At 48.1% G+C, this 15,956-nt stretch overlaps 2 protein-coding genes across 6 annotated transcripts in view; both read right to left on the reverse strand.

Moving 5' to 3' along the window:
- Positions 1–692: 692 nt before the first annotated feature.
- Pim2 (Pim-2 proto-oncogene, serine/threonine kinase) lies at positions 693–5,919 on the reverse strand. The gene is made up of 6 exons (XM_052746131.1): positions 5,562–5,919; positions 5,321–5,430; positions 4,424–4,474; positions 2,502–2,874; positions 1,885–2,061; positions 693–1,784 (listed from the first exon to the last, which is right to left on the reverse strand). The coding sequence occupies exons 1-6, from the start codon at positions 5,620–5,622 to the stop codon at positions 1,621–1,623; spliced, it is 936 nt and encodes a 311-aa protein (XP_052602091.1). The 5' UTR covers positions 5,623–5,919; the 3' UTR covers positions 693–1,620.
- Positions 5,920–7,909: 1,990 nt separating this feature from the next.
- Otud5 (OTU deubiquitinase 5) overlaps positions 7,910–15,956 on the reverse strand; it is a 35,000-nt gene continuing 26,953 nt past the window's right edge. For 3 of the 5 annotated variants that reach the window (XM_052747366.1, XM_052747095.1, XM_052747262.1), the window contains 4 exons: positions 12,336–12,539; positions 10,784–10,985; positions 10,586–10,699; positions 7,910–10,299 (listed from right to left, as the gene is read on the reverse strand). In XM_052747366.1, coding sequence (XP_052603326.1) covers positions 10,175–10,299; positions 10,586–10,699; positions 10,784–10,985; positions 12,336–12,539 — 645 coding nt within the window. In that variant the 3' untranslated portion in view covers positions 7,910–10,174. The remainder of the gene's footprint in view (positions 10,300–10,585; positions 10,700–10,783; positions 10,986–12,335; positions 12,540–15,956) is intronic. The other 2 variants (XM_052747177.1, XM_052747333.1) reach the window with 1 other exon arrangement.

Here is a 15,956-nt window from a genome sequence, read left to right on the forward strand (position 1 = left end):
CGCAGCTTTTACACATCTCTATTGGCCCGCTCGCGACACTAGACCCGGCCCACACCTCCCGTTTGCCCGCCCTACTGACCCCGACTGTCCCTACCACCTGCCCAAACCGCCCCGTGCTCTCATTGGTTCCGTTGCTCCGCCATCTCGGCTTCTTATTGGAACCCTCAGATGGCACCACCCTTTTCCCATCAGAACCTCAGTTTTATTCCCATCTCCGAGCCAGGTCCCGCCCTCTAAGGGCCGTAAGCCAACTGGGAGGAACCGGACTTTCGAGAAGGCGGGACAAGCGAGCCACAAGCCTGCGGCTAGATTCACTGTTGAACTAGAGTAGGGAGGGCTAGTCCCCATAATAGAGGAAAATGAGGGGCAGGGTTCAGGACAATTGACGCCAGGATTAGAGAAACCTAGGGAGGTGAGTTGAAGAAGATGCAAAGGAGGAGCATGAAAGTAAAGACAAAATTAAGATTTAAAGTTAAGAGCTACACAGAAAGTGCTAGAAAGATTCCAGTTGGAGCCTGGGATTTATTTTTGTGCAAGTAAATCCCAGCACTCCAAATTTGTGGCTAGCTTAGGTTTCAAAAGACCCCATCTAAAAACAAAACAAAAACCGTCAAACTGGCCCAGCTCTCTGACTGGGTTTTTCCTGGAGATTCTTCTCCAGCCGTCTCCTAAACTCAGCATTCAGTATATGCTCCACTTGTGACTTCATTATTTATTAATTAAATAGGTTTCCACACATGGCTTTTTAAATAATCCAGGCAGGGGGAGAAGGGACAGGAGGGCACACCTGCAGCTCTCCTACCTCCAGCACATATTTACAGTTTGCCACTGGACAATCCTGGCTCAGGAGGAGGCAGCAAAAGTTGGAGAGGGGGGACCCCAGGAGAACAAACAGTAAGACTTATTTCCTCCATTCCATCCCCCCAAAACCATCCATCCCATCCTAGTCTCTGGTGGTGTCCGATGATGTCCATCTCCCATTCCTTCCCAAATTATGGAAGTAAGGTTCTTCTCACCAGAATAAGAGCACTTGGGATAACAGTAGGGTCCCCTCACCAAAAAAAAAAGAAAAAGAAAAGAAAAAAAAAAAGCACTGGGATACTAATTAATAGGGCTTAATAGGGCATTACCTTCCCCAGAATAATTATTTTCTGGTCTAAGGCAGGCAAGCAGCAGCTGAATGAGATCCCAGGGTAAGGGCCCTTTTGCTAAAGAGCTGCTGGGGTATTTTAAGGAAAGCACCCTTGCCCGAGTGAGAGCATGTGAACTAAGTGTCTAAGTTTGTGCAGTAGTATAGGAGGTGCCAGTGTAGGGACTACAATGTCAGAATAAGAATCTTAGGGCCCAGAAGGGAAGGAATCCAACCAAATAAACATCCTTAACAGAACAAGAAACAAGTAACTCCCCCCTCCCAAACAAGGGACCCCAGGTTCAGAGAGGAGAGCTCCTTCACAGGATTGGGATAGGAACTGGGCAGACTTGGCTATCTTCTGACCCCTGATCCTTATTCCCTGACCTTAGTAATACTGGATTTTTAACAACCTGTACAACCAGGTCAACAGATGTCCATCTATCCCTGTAGCATGACCATGGGACTCCAACCAGAGAGCCTGGCTGGGCCTAGGGAAGCAGGGACCAGGGTAAGGGGTTGGGGCTTCCTTTGGAGGGATTGATGGGTGCTTCTTCAGCTGGTGTTTTCATCCAAGGGTCCAGTAGAATCTCCTCCAGTGAGGGTCGGGAACAGGGTTTAGGGGCCAGGCACCGGCGGATTAGGGCACAGCAATCTGTGGGGATAAGAAGCACAGAGGAGATTAGCGGTCAGCAAAGGGTCCCCAGTCCTGCGAGGAGCGAAGCCTGTTGGGCTGGGGTCAGTGTGGGCCTCACCTGGGGAGACATGAGCAGGGAAGTGGAGCTCAGCCTCTAGAATCTCCTGGTCCCTCTCGAAGGGAATGTCCCCACAGACCATGTCATAGAGGAGAACGCCTAGTGACCAGACAGTAGCCGGGAGGGCATGGTACTGGTGTCGAGAGATCCACTCTGGAGGGCTATACACCCTGGTCCCTGCACACAAGCCAAGGATTAGATCTTTCTCTGACCATGCCCTTCCTCAACCCGTGTCCCCCCTACAAGTGTGAACTGTAAATTAAAGGAGAGCATCTGCTTGCTGGAGCAGTAACGATTCAAATTTAATAGCAGAGTCCTGTCAGCAGCAAAATAGCATAAAAAGAGTACTTCCAAGTTAACAGATCACCTCACCAAAAGCAAACCCAAACAAAAACCAACACTAATAAGATCCCCACACTGAAAAATAAGAGCCCAGAAGGTTAAGGAACTGTAAGATGAACTTTATCAGAGATCTAGGCTTGAGAATCAAGAACCTTAAAGGGGACGATATAGGTCAAAGGTTACAAGGACAACCCGATACTAAAGCTCGAAAGCCAGAAGAATTAAAGATTAAAAACAGCCCTCCCACTATAAATTGTAGGGAAGAAAAGCCTTACCATCAAAGTCCGTGTACGGTTCATCATGCAGCAGGGCACCAGAACCAAAATCAATGAGCTTAATACAACCACGGCACAGGTCTATCAGGATGTTCTCATCCTTGATATCACGATGGACAACTCCACGGGCATGGCAGTGCTGGACAGCTGCCACTACTTGGGTAAAGAAGCTGCGGCTACGGCTTTCACCCAGTGGGCCCTTCTCTGTGATGTAGTCAAAAAGATCCTGGGCGGGCATAGGCCGCTCAAGGACCAGCATGAAGCCCTCTGGTGTCTCAAACCAGTCAAGCAGGCGTATCACACCTGGATGCCCATTGCCTTCGCCCACCTTCCACAGCAGTGCTACCTCAAGTGGACAAGTGACTGAGTCTGACTGGGGTGGGAAATGAAAAGAAAAAAAAAAAAAAGAAGGTAGATGTTAAGTCTGTAGCCCTATTGTCAATATATCAAAGTTTATTTTCAGAGCACTGATTTTGGCCTTTAGCAAGCCATTTCCCTTCCTAGACCTCCGTGTCCTCTCAAAGGCTCAAACCCATTGGAGTGAATAAGCAGAGACCATATACATCTGGCATGTAGCAGCTCAGTAAATATTTGAATAAGTTGAAGTGTTTTCTTTTTAGGGGGGAGGGAGCTTGAGACAGGATCTGTACATAGACCAAGCTGGCCTGGAACTCAAGAGATCCACCTGCCTCTACCTCCAGAGTGCTGGGATTAAAGTGTGCACCACCATGCCTGGCTTTCCATGTGTTTTCTAATTTAAGTCCCCCCGCAGAAGCACTGTCAATCATGAAATATATCTGCCTGTCTTGTTAGCCAACATCCAGATCAGGGAAAGTTTTATGCACACTAGATACTCCATAAATGTTTGTAAATGGAAGTACTTTACAGCAAAGAGGGGCTAGCACTGAAAAAATATACTATTTTTTAAAATATAGTTAAATATACTATTGTATAAGTGTTGAGGGGCCAGCAGCGCCCAGTAACAGAGTAAGACTCAGTATGCTAGACAGAGAGAGCAGTTAGTAAAAGAGATCGAGTACATATTGAATTCCAATGAATGTCGTACTTTACAAAGTGCCTATAATTATGCCACTGCATGGCTGTTCTCTGGCTTTTAAATTTTGTCTCATTTTTGAGACAGGATCTTGCCATGTAGCCCAAGCTGGCCTCAAATTCCCCGAAATCCTAGCTGCTTGAATGTTGGGATTACAGGTGCGCACCACCAATCCTGGCTTTCATTTGTTCAAAACAGCTTACAGTGATTAATTGCAAAAGGACCTGGCACAAAGCAAACATTTAATGAATAAGATGTTTTATCAGTCTTACTAATCAACTGGCACAACTCAATAACGCCACCACCATCACCCCCAACGTGAACAGGCAGTGAGAAGGGTCTTGTTGCCTCAGGTTAGGCCCTTTACAGGCCCACTAACTTGCACAGTCGCAGACAGGTTTTCTCACGGAGACGCAAATTCAGTTACTGCGCAGGCTCACCCTCCCTCTCCGACCCAGGGCCGGCACAGACTGTCTGAAATGCACGCCAGGGGGAGCTCTCTTACCTACAATTTGCCCAGACCCGCCCTGATGTCCGTTAGCGTTCTCCGGGTGGCAGGAGAGAAGCAGCCAGCATCACCATGACAACCAGTGACCTAAGCCCCTCCTTCCCCACCAGCATGTCCTGTGAACAGCCCCAGAAGCCGTGTTTGGAAAAAGGATGCGAAAGGAGAGTTTGAGAGGAGAATCCAGAGCTCTGGGGAAATTGAGGTGAAATCAGTACTATCACATAAAGGCAGTAAACACAGGCTGGTGGGGTTCTCACGGTTTCAGGGCCCAGGGAATCATATATCCCCTAGAAAAAAATCAGGAGGTGAGTTCGGTGATGGAGTCCACGGGTCATGACGTGTTACACCAAAGACACTCACCACGGTGGACCAGCCTAGCACACGGTTCCGGGAGATTACTTTGATAGCCACCTAGAAAAAAATGCTGAGATAAGGGGGCCAGCCGGTGATCCCAGACTCTACTCAATCTAGACCCTCTGCCTAATTCCAATCTCTGCACGCTGGTATTTCCAGTTCTCATACATATCACACCCACTGGAGCTCGAATGCCTGTCCAGCACTCTGAAGTCCCCAGAAGCAGCAAGTTCACTCCAGCCATCTAACATCTTTACTCCTGAGCTCTTGTCAGGAAAGCATGAAGACCCCCTGAAATCCAGAACGGAGTTTTTTTGTCTTTTGTTTTCTCTCTTTCCCACTGTCTCCCTACACCCCCCCACCCCGTGATGTTGGTATTGAACTCAGTGCTTGTGAATGGTGGACAAAAGATCCACCATTGACCCATATCCCCACATTCAAAATCTAAGTTTTTTGACATCGCAAGCCCTCCTCCATCATCCTACCCATCTCCAGAACACAACAACTCTGTATCTGGATTCTTGTTCTCACGACTCCACACTTAACACCTACTTAAAAAAAAAAAACCACTTTCCCAGACACACACACGCACACACACAGACACAGACACACAAGCACGCACGCACGCACGCACGCAAATTCCGTGGATCTTGGGGTCGAGTCCTGAAGATATGCCCCCTTCCCAGCAGGAATACCCAGTCTTCCAGAATTCCTGCCCACCCTCATACCCACCTGAACTGCAGACAGGCGCGAGCACTCACACACATAGCAACCCTGCTCCTTATGACTCTACTACACATTTGCAGGCTCCCCACTGGAGCAACTGGCATCTCCGTCCCCGCCACCCCACCACCATCCTTCGCCCAAACACCTGACCCTCCCAGAACCCCTGTAGGGGGATACCTGACGTCTATCCGTGACGCGGTGTCCCGCGAAGACGGTGCCAAAGCCTCCCTTACCCAGGAGGGGGCCAAGTCGGTATTCGGCCTCGAAAGCTGCCCGATTCTTGCCACCTACGCAAGCGGAGGCGAGGAAGTCAGGGTGGCGGTGTACTCTGATCCCAGCCGTGACTCTCTCGCCCCCACACCGGCACCCACCATTCCAGTCCACCCAACCTGCTTGTGTTACGGGAGGCTGCGCTCACCTGGAGGCTGCGTGGGGGTCACAGGGGGCGAAGGAAGCCCCTGCAGAGGCTTGGTCAACATGGAGGAGGCGCTGCGCAGATTGAGCCCGCTGAATCCGCTGAGCCCGCAGGGCGTGGATGCCCGGGGCAGAGCGGCCGGAGAGCCAGGGCTGGGGGGCGCCAGGGTGGAAGGCAGGGAATCTGGTGGCCCGGAAGCGCCCGCAGACGGCGCAGCGTTAAGATTCGTCGCGCGCGCCAGCCCCAATGCTACTGAGCCGGGGCACGCGCCTCCCGGAGAGTCGCCCTGCGCGACAGCCCCGCCCACCTGGCTTTGATCAATCCGGACGCGGCACCTGCTGTACCCCGGCCAATCGGAGCCAGTCCTTATTTGCATGCCACCATCAACGTTTCAAGTGCCCCTTATGCAAATACACGCCAGGTTCCTCCGCGGAGGCGGGGACTGTATGCAAATGTGGGGGCGGGGGCGGCCGCGCGCGCGCAAACACACACGCACAGACACGCGCGCGCGCGCGCGCGCACACGCACTCACGCACGCTCGAACAGGTTCTGGGAATCCCTTTGCGACAACCCCGTTTGTTTTGGTTGTTGGTGTGGTGGGGTGTGTATACACACTTAAAAAAAAAGCGCAGCCTCCCTTCCTAGGGCGCAGGTTTGTTACCGCCGCTTTCCAGCCTTGGGATCGGATACTATGCCAAGCAAGCTTTTAAAAATCAGAACCTGGCGGGGAGGGGCGGGGGAGTGGTGGCACAAGCCTTTAATCCCAGGAGGCAGAGGCAGGGGATCTCTGTGAGTTCCAGGACAGCCAGGACTATTATATGAGAAACCTTGTCTTGAGAGGAAAAAAAAAAGATTCAGAACCTGGAGCTAGGCAGGATCCTATCAAGCAAGGGTGTCTCTCACCCAAGTTCAGTCAGCTTTTGCCTCAAAGCTGTAACCAGGCCCTTATAGAAGAGCTGGTCCATTCTTCAGGAAAGGATAGCTTATTTATCACCACCATGACAAGGAAGGGGAGCAGGGCGGTCAATGGCAGTTTGGCACCTATAGGGTGTTTTTTTTTTAATTGCCATTATCCTACACAAACCTGGTTATACTTAGCCCTGGACCCAGTCAGTGGGTCTAGAATATGTAATGGCAAGGGCTTGCTTGGTTCTTGTGTGAAGTACAACTTCCTTGTAGAAGAGCTGGGAACTGAAAGGCTGAAGAAGTGGTACAACTGCCCTAGGCACGTCTGTGTAAACATCCAGAGGGCCTCATGTCCAGGAAGACAGCCCCACACCCTAAATACACATGGAAAGCTAGGCATTGTAGAGTCCACGTGAAATCCTCACACTCTGTATGCTGAGTCAGGAGGACCGTCATGTATCGGAGGCCAGACTGGGCAACATAATGAGAATGTAACTTAAAACCAAAAGAACTGCAGAGGAGATGGCTCAGAGGAAAAGGGTATTTGCTACCAGGTCTTCCAACCTGTATTCAATCCCCACAAGTTGTTTTTTGACCTCTAATCACGTGTGCAAGTCACTTACTGACACACAGACATACACAGAGGGAGGGAGGACCATCAAAGGTACAGTCAGATATATTCGGGCAGACTCGTCCTAGACCTAGATGCACATGAAGATACACCCAGAAAACAATATCCCAGAAACACTCAGTGATATGACTTTACTCATTCTGTCCCATGGGGTCAATTAACACTGTATGTCCCACCAGAAAGTGACAAACTTGTTACAAGCACAGCAGCACCACCACCAGATACCCACATTTACATCAAGATTTGTACTGCCCCAGAAATGAGGGACCCAGATTCTGTCACAAGAATATAGTTTTGCGCACACGTGCGCGCACACACACACACACACACACACACACACACACACACACACACACACACCCCAAAGCAGGCATATAGTGATCTAAGCACCACATAGATAAGCAATGTCACAAAAATAGATCCAATCACATACACACTATCAGACATGCAGCCCTCTCACTGAAAGTATCCAGACAAACTACAGATGCACTGTTGCTGACAGGCCCACGCAGACATGCACTTCTCTCAGATCCCAGACACAAACTGTCATGGGCAGAGTCCCACACTCAGTCACCATCTGACACACCTGGAAACAAGCCCTCATCGGACACAGACACATACACACTCCGCCAGAGACACTGAAATGCAGAGAAACTGGTAGATTCACTGTGGTCACAGGCACAGATAGACACACAAAAGCCTAACGGTTACATTTAATTTCCCTTCATTCATCCAACGTTACTAGGTGTTTTCCTATGAGCCTGACAGGCTTTAGTGCAGGGGTAGATCTTAAGAGACGAACAAACAAGATAAGTAAGCATCACAGCCCCAGCCCAGAAGTTTATTTCTAGTACAGTTATTGGGGATAGTTGTAGACAGAAGTGAGAACGTGAATGAGATCACATGGGGTTTTCTCAGGTGACCCCTTTGTCTTAAAAGACAAATAAGGATGGTAGCTGAAGACAGGGTTAGGGCAAAGTGCAAGTGAAAGCCAAGAGTAGCAAGAGGCAGGCTGAGGCCAAATGGTACAAACTTACAAAATACGGTAATACCCCCAACATTTGTGCTCTACAAATGTACCAGGCACTGTTCCCAGTAGTACATTATTGACCATACACATTCTCTGTCAATACTCACAAATCAGAGCATGAGGTAGCAGACATTAATCACCCCTGTAGTTGCAGATGGGGCACTTTAAACTCAAAGACAGTCCAAAGCCACACAGCTAGAAAGTGCAGATAGATTTGCAATCAACCCTCTTGGCATGCTCATGCTTGACCATGTATCTCAGATACCCTGCAGCCGTCCACCGGGAGAACCACACCCTCACTGTGGGGCCACCACACACAGCCTTCTGCAGGGACCCCACTGAGGCATCGGGGGAACACTGTTTTGAGAAAATCTGAGGGTCAGCCAGCCTTCTCAACCTGGGCTTTACAAACCCTAGGAGGGATGGACAGAGGTGTCAAAAGAATTTGGAAACAACAACAGAAACGGATTTAGCCATTTCATTCTCCAGTTTCTTACAACCCAGTCAGGCAGGGGTTACCTCTGGTCACTCTGACTAAACTCACATAGCTAACTGTTTATTTCTCCATCAGATTATCATAAGAATGAATATGAGGGTTGAGAGTGGAAATGCAGACATAATTCAGTCATGGCCTTTACTTCAAACAGTCCTTAATTAGCCCTAGGCTCCCATTTGGAACTATGGTAGGTGGGAGTAGGGGCTTCAAACAAAGTAGACTTGATACTGAAGAAGTTTATAATTCCTGAGAAAAGTGTCTCACTGTGTAGCTCAGCAAGCCTGCAACTCTACTCTGTAGAGCAGGCTGGCCCGAAACTCATAGATCCACCTGCCTCTGCCTCCCCAGTGCTGGGATCAAAGGCGTGACCCAGTACTAGAAGAGTTTGGTTGTTGCTGGTTCTGTTAAGAACCAGAATCTTGGTTATATGGCCCAGGTTAGTTTCAACCGCCTGGGCTCTACGTACACTGACTGCACCTGGCAAGAAGTTAACTTAATAAACAGATCAAAGATGAACCCCAGCTACAGACAGCACCTACTGGAGAACAAGTAGACCTCAGGTCAAACCAAACTCTGTCCTTCCCAGAGGCCCATCCACCCCTGCCCCACACAGAACAGAGTTGCTCAGGGAAACTGACATTTGGTTTTATTGTGCCAAGGACATTACAGATGGTGGATCTTGTCAACACCTGCAGGGCACGGGTGCCCCATCTGCAGAGGCTGCTCCCACTCCCTAAACTCCAATCTTGGGTAGTGGCCATGGTCTCCAAAGAGACCCCCCACCTCAAGATTGCAAACAAACTAGTGGCCGTGGAAGCAATAGGAATGCAGCAAGGTCAGGGTCTCATTGTCCAAAGCCAGTCTGCCGCCTGCAACCCCGCCACCTTCCTCTGGCTCCATCTTCGGCCCCTCCGAGGAGCTGGAGGCCAGAAGACAGCAGAAATCCATCTCTTTGCCTGCCCACCATGCCCCATGACCAGCTTGCCCGACTCCAAACCGGAGATGCCACCCTCAGAACCAGTGTTGCCATGGGCATCGTTTTTGATTTCATGATTTTTATAAGATAAAAGTACATTTTAATAAAGAAAAATTTAAGATTGAAGGCTCAGATTCTTGGGGTACTAGGAAGGAAAATTTCCCACTCGCGCCTTTCCTGCCATTCTTTTTGGGGAGGGGTAACAAGTTTATCTGATGTGTAAGGAAGGGCGAACAGAAGACTTCCTTTGTGTGAGTGTCTCTCTTCTGGGGCTGCCTGGCTGCCAGATGGTCTGTCTCTGTGTGCCTCTCGCCTACCTTCGGCACCCTTTCCAGAGTCCCTGGTGGAATGCTGAGATGGTGCTGTGCAAGGGGCAATAGGGCAGCACATCAGCTGGCAGAGACTGGTGGCGGTGGCAGGGATGAGATGGACGGAGCGCACGGGTGGGCCAGCCAGAGGGAAGTGGAAAAGAGGAAACCAAGGAAGGAAGCCAAGAGGGAAGAAAGCCAAAGAAGGTTGGGTGGCATCAAGGGCAGGAGTTGGGGTTTGCGGGATGGTGTCCAGTCCCCGGTCTCCATCAACTCTTGTCCGGGGGTGGCTCTCTGTGCACTTTGTTTTTCTTCATACTGTCTAGGTATTCCTGCTGGGACACTGCCAGCACCGATGCTAGGATCTCATCATCATCCCAATCATTCAGACCTGCTGGGCAGGAGAGAGAAGAGGACAATGGTGATGGGGGTCCTCAGCCCCCCCATTTCCCTCATGCCTGGAAAAAGCCATCCAGGTCCCAATCACTCACTGGATCCCTCAACTCTGTGAAACCCTACTCGACCTCTGTGGAGAAAAGCTTTTAGGCCTGAAATTTTCCCTCTTGCCTCTGATTTGGGAAGATGCCCGGGGGGGGGGGGGGGGGGGGGGGTGGGGGGTGGTTCAAAAATCCTCCAGGCTTTCCCAACTTCCAGCTGGCCCATCCCCTAAGGGAGCTTACCAAAGGCAGAGGGGGACATCTGCTGGATGAGGGCCCGGCACTCCAGAGCAGGGTAGAGGGACACAAGAGGAGAGGTGGCTCGGTCAGCCCCTGCCGAGAACTGACTGCTTGTACCTGAGGCAGATGAACAGTCAGAGGTAGGGCCCACCAAGCAGAGCCTCTCAGCCCAAGCAGGCACCCTGAAAGCAACTCACTGACCTGGTGCACAGGGTGAAGGAGGTTTGGCAAGAGCTAACACAGTGCCTGGGGAAGGGGGCTTAATGCCTAGTTCGGCATGCAGTTCGGGGTGCTCAGGTGATGAGGCTGAACTTCGTTGCCGTGGAGACCGGCTAGTCCATTCCTCCAGGCCACTGGAGGCGGCTGCTGTGGCTGAACTGCATGTGGCACTGGCTTTCCGGGGCTGCAGTAGGGAAGGAAAAAGTGATAAGGACCTACACCAGCTACGATCCTCTTGTGCCAGAGTGCTTATACCCTTTCCAGAATCCCGGCTACAGTACAGCTTTAATGTATCACAATGGAACACAGGCAGATTCCTTAACCACTACCATGTCTTGGGAGTTTACCCAAAGTCCTATTCTGCTGTCAAGAGATCCTGACTCCACAGCACGACCACAGTTCCTTTACCATGTACTACCTTAGTAGCCTTCTCATTGGTCTCCCACTTCTACCTTTGCGTTCTAGCTTAGACTGTTTTACTCAGCAGTCAGGGTGATCATCCTGTTAGGTCCTGACTCACATCCCAATCCTTTTTCTCTTCACAGCCCTCTCATTGTTTCTGCCTCATTCAGAGCAAAATCAAAGTCCTCCCCAGAGTTCACAAGGCACGATCCAACCTAGTCCCACCACCCTGATTTCACCCACTACATTCTGCTCAGCTACAGGCTGTGCCTGAGTTATACCAAGTATGCCGCACTCACCCCAGGCCTTGCTCTGTCCACACACTCAGCTAACATACCCCTTTGTGGGAGCCTTTCCTCATCTCATCTGCTGAAACCTACCGTGATGACTGTTTAATACTACGACTTCCAACCATCCATTTGGTTTGAAGTTTCATTCTTCCCCTGTACCAAATGTCCATTTTTTCATCTACCACACCTCCAACTAATTTATTCATTATGATTATTGTATTTCACTTTGAGAAACTGTGTGTAGCCTTAGGGCAGAGACCTTGGTCTGGTAGGTTCCCAAATGTATCCCACTACACTAGGAATAGGACCTCCTGCTCCTGGCACAGGCCTACAATAAATATTTGCTGAACAGATTATTCGGCTCTTGCAAACATCTAATCATTCCAAACTCCTTTGTGACTCCTCAGATGCCTGCCTTCCCCCTCCCCACCCTAAAAAGACAACCCATTGAAACCTCCACCCCCGACTGGTCTTCCACAGCCAGGGCAGGGCCACAGGCCCCACCAGTGCCTTGTGTCCCTCCACAAACAGGATCATTGAAGGCAGTGAAGGAAAAGGTTTTACATCCTCAGTACAGAACGTAACATGCAAAGAGTTTCCAAAAAAGCTGGTCTCTGTGTAGCCACCCATTGTTCCTTTGTGCCACCAGCAGTGGTGGCTGCTCTCCTTTACTTCTTAAAAGCAAGTGTTGACTGTTCCAAGGTACGATGCCAAGACTAAAGATGAGATGAGTTACTGATGGGGCTGGGAGCTTCTCTCTCCCATATTTTATCCCTGTTCATTAGGGACCAAAAGAGAAGTAACAGGTCTTGGTCAGGCCAGTGACAGAGTCCATGACCCACCTGGCTGGGTCCCCGGACCTGGCGGGCCTGTTTCTCCTGATCCCTCAGCCATTGCAGGTAGGATTCTCGAGCCACCTGCTCCTCTATGGCCTCATTTGTGGCCTCCCAGTCTGTGGCTCGTTTCTTGTCTTCCAACATTTGTTGTTCGATCCATGATTCCTCTGATGTCTTTATGGCATTCTTCATCAGGGACTGCTCTGCAAACTGCCAGGAGGAGAGGAACAAGGATGTAGGGGTGATGCTCTGAACCTGGGCAAGAGCCTGAATGGGCTCAGGAAGGTAGGCTTACAGGCCTTAACAAAGACAACACAGGAAAAGTTATTCTTACAAAGTACTCCTCAGCAGACTGCATAGATCGGTAACTGGAGCAAAGCAGGCCTAGATTATAAGAGCTGGCATTCTGAAGTCCTACGGTCAGAAATGCTGGCCCAACCCCAAGACATCTCAAGTGAAGCACTAAGTCTGGGGATGAGAAGGGCTCTTCAGTCTAGGCCTTAATTTAAAGAAGCCTCACCTAGTAACGGCTCTATTTCACAATGCTGCAACCTTTCTCATAATATTCACAGACAGGGCAAAGGAAAAAGATGAGCAGAGAAGTGGACTGTACAGACATGGAGTGGAGGCAGGAGTCAAGCATATATGAGGCTGGGTGTGGCTATGTGAGGGGATGAAGGGTCAGTATCGGCATGGTGTGGGTGCTAGAACACTGTATGAGAGAGAACTTCATGCCAAGTTTTAAGATACTACAGCATTATTTGTTCATTTGTTTTTTGAGACAGGGTCTCACTACATGGCCCAGTCTGATCTTGAACTCACTATGTAGGCCAAGCTGGCCTGGAATTCATGGCAATCCTCCTGCTTCAGCCTCCCAAGTGCTGGGATTACAGGCGTGAGCCACCACATCCAGCGATATGACACTAATGAAATAATAGAGAACATCAAAGTATATTTCAGGGATTAAGTGTAAATACTGCTTCATAAAGTTTTAGTTAATGTTTTTTTTTCCCAAAAACAATGGCTTGGTATGCAGCTCAGGTTAGCTTTGAATTCACAATTCTCCTTTCTCTGCCTCTGGAATACAAGGATTACAGGCATGTGTCACCATGCCCCCAGCAAGTTAACATCATTTTCTCACACACACACACACAAAACATACATAAGTGCACGTGTGCTAAGTAATGATGTACAACATAATTTTCTATCATGAAGCATACTGGGGGGAAATGCATGTATGAAAATGTTAGACTGAGCCAATTTAAAACTAGGCAGATATGGTCCAGCTCAGTGATAAAGAGTGCATATACAGAAACGTAATTTAATTTCCAGCACTGCAAAATGACAAAAAAAATGAAAGTAGGTAAGCAATCTCACTACAGAGAAAGATCCAGAGATAGCAAATGGACATACGTAAAAGATACTCAGGCTGGGGGTATAGCTCAGGGGTAGAGCACTAAAACAATGCTCAACACATTGTTATCAATTCAAGCAAACCTAAAAATCCCAAGAATGGCTAAAATACAAAAAAGTAGGAAGACCAATTCCTGGGAAAGTGAACTTCCATTTATTGTGATGAATACACACACACACACACACACATTAGTCCGCTTCATACAAAGTCTGGCAGTTGCTTACAAATCACAGTATAGTTTTGTAATCCCGAAATCTTGCTTCCAGATAGTAACACAACTAGTCATAAAATTTAACTTCCCACAAAAACCTGCACACAGCAGTTTACAGAAGCTTTATTAATAATCATCAAAACCTGGAAGCAACCAAGGGTATCTTTCAATAGGTGAATGATTAAACAAACAGTGTGCCTCCACAAATGGACCAGTAAGTGATAAGAAAATAGCTAACAAGCCGTGAAAAAACATGGATGAACCTTAATGCATACTGCTACCTGAAAGCAGCATTTTGAAAAGGCTACTCACTATGATTCCAATTACGTGACTTTCTGAAATAGGCCAAAACAGAGTCAATAAAGGATCAGTTGGCTGGAGAGGAAAGAAAGAGTGGGGAACCTTCAGGGGCTAAAACTGTTTGAATGATTAGGTGCCCAAGATAGATGCACTTTGTTGTTATGCCTCGGTCAAAATCCAAGGAACTTTACAAAACAAAGACTAATCCTTAATGTATGCTAATCGCTTTTTAAAGACCGGTTAAGAAGTGAGGCTCCAAGTGACAAAACCATCTTACAAACGTATTCAAGGACAAGCAGGTGGTGGCCTCCGGCACTTAGGAAATGAATAGAATCAGTAACACTAAACATAAAAAGAACTGTGCTTATCACTGGACTCCAGGGGGTCCAGTTAATGAGTCTGCCCCAGCTTATACACGAATTCGTAAATAACAGTCATGTAAATGACTGGTGGGTGGTGGGGAAAGTTTTTCAACTTTAAAGTGGGAATTTACTCAGGAAAAGGGAAAGAAGGCAAGAATGAGGAATGTGGTGGGGGGATTTTAACTGGAGACATCAGCAATAACTCTCTGTGTTTAGGTTAACATAATTTCAGGGAGACAGCTATAATCCTCATTCCTTAGGTGTGATTTCCTTCCTCAACAGTACAGTATTCAAAAGGTGGGAAACTTAACACTACTTCTGCCAGATGACCAAAGACAATATCCACAGTCATGATCTTATTATATGTGCTCGGGATACACATATTCCTAATATGTGCCGAGAACAGTCCTTCATCTGGGCTTAAATAATGAGAACAACATTCAGAAAGAGAATTTCCCTGTAATACTTTTGAGCAGTACTCCTTAAACTTCCCAAGATCATCAAAACAAGAGGAAGGATGAGGCAGGTTAATAGGAATGTATTAACACTGGGTCAAACACTGACAAATGTACCAGAGTCTCTGTGCCTTGGGAGGAAAGGACTAGATGGAAACTCTGGACACTGAGAAAACTATTCTGAAGATTGGCAAGATAGGTCACGGAGTAAGGGCGCTTGTGCCAAGCCTGATGACCTGAGTTTAAACCCCATAGACAGAAGTGACTCTTACAAGTTGTTCTTTACCTCCACAGACCCCTACCTGAAATAGATAAATGTAAAACAATTTTTTCAACAATTAAGTCTATTAATTAGAGAAACTTTTAAACATTTAGATTTTAAAAAAAAGGAAATAAACAGTCAAGCCAGGAAAAGTTATAGATGAATTTTTTTGGTTGTCTTTTCGAGACAGGGTTTGTCCTTGTAGTTTTGGTGCCTGTCCTGGATCTCGCTCTGTAGCCCAGGCTGGCCTCGAACTCACAGAGATCTGTTCGGCTCTGACTCCCGAGTGCTGGGGTTAAAGGTGTGTGCCACCAATGCCCGGCGATGAATCTTACTTAAATAGTATTAAATGGTGGTGGGGGAGCCATTCTGGTAAAGCTACATACATATTGCAAAATTCCCAATATATGACATTCTAGAAAAGACAAAACTACAGAGTGGGTCAACAAATCAAAACAAAAACAGTGAAATTCTTTAAAATTTGTTCAAGCCACAAAAAGTCAAAGGGGACAGACAATTAAATGTGAGACAGCATCCTGGATTGAAGAAAAGGTTCATCAGGAAGAAACTGAGAAAATGTGAATAAAATGTGGTCTTTACTTAATGTATCAATACTAATTTGT

The sequence above is a fragment of the Peromyscus californicus genome, unplaced genomic scaffold (genome assembly GCF_007827085.1).
Source record: "Peromyscus californicus insignis strain IS unplaced genomic scaffold, ASM782708v3 Scaffold_10__1_contigs__length_136768540, whole genome shotgun sequence".
In the NCBI taxonomy this organism is placed as follows: Eukaryota; Metazoa; Chordata; class Mammalia; order Rodentia; family Cricetidae; genus Peromyscus; species Peromyscus californicus.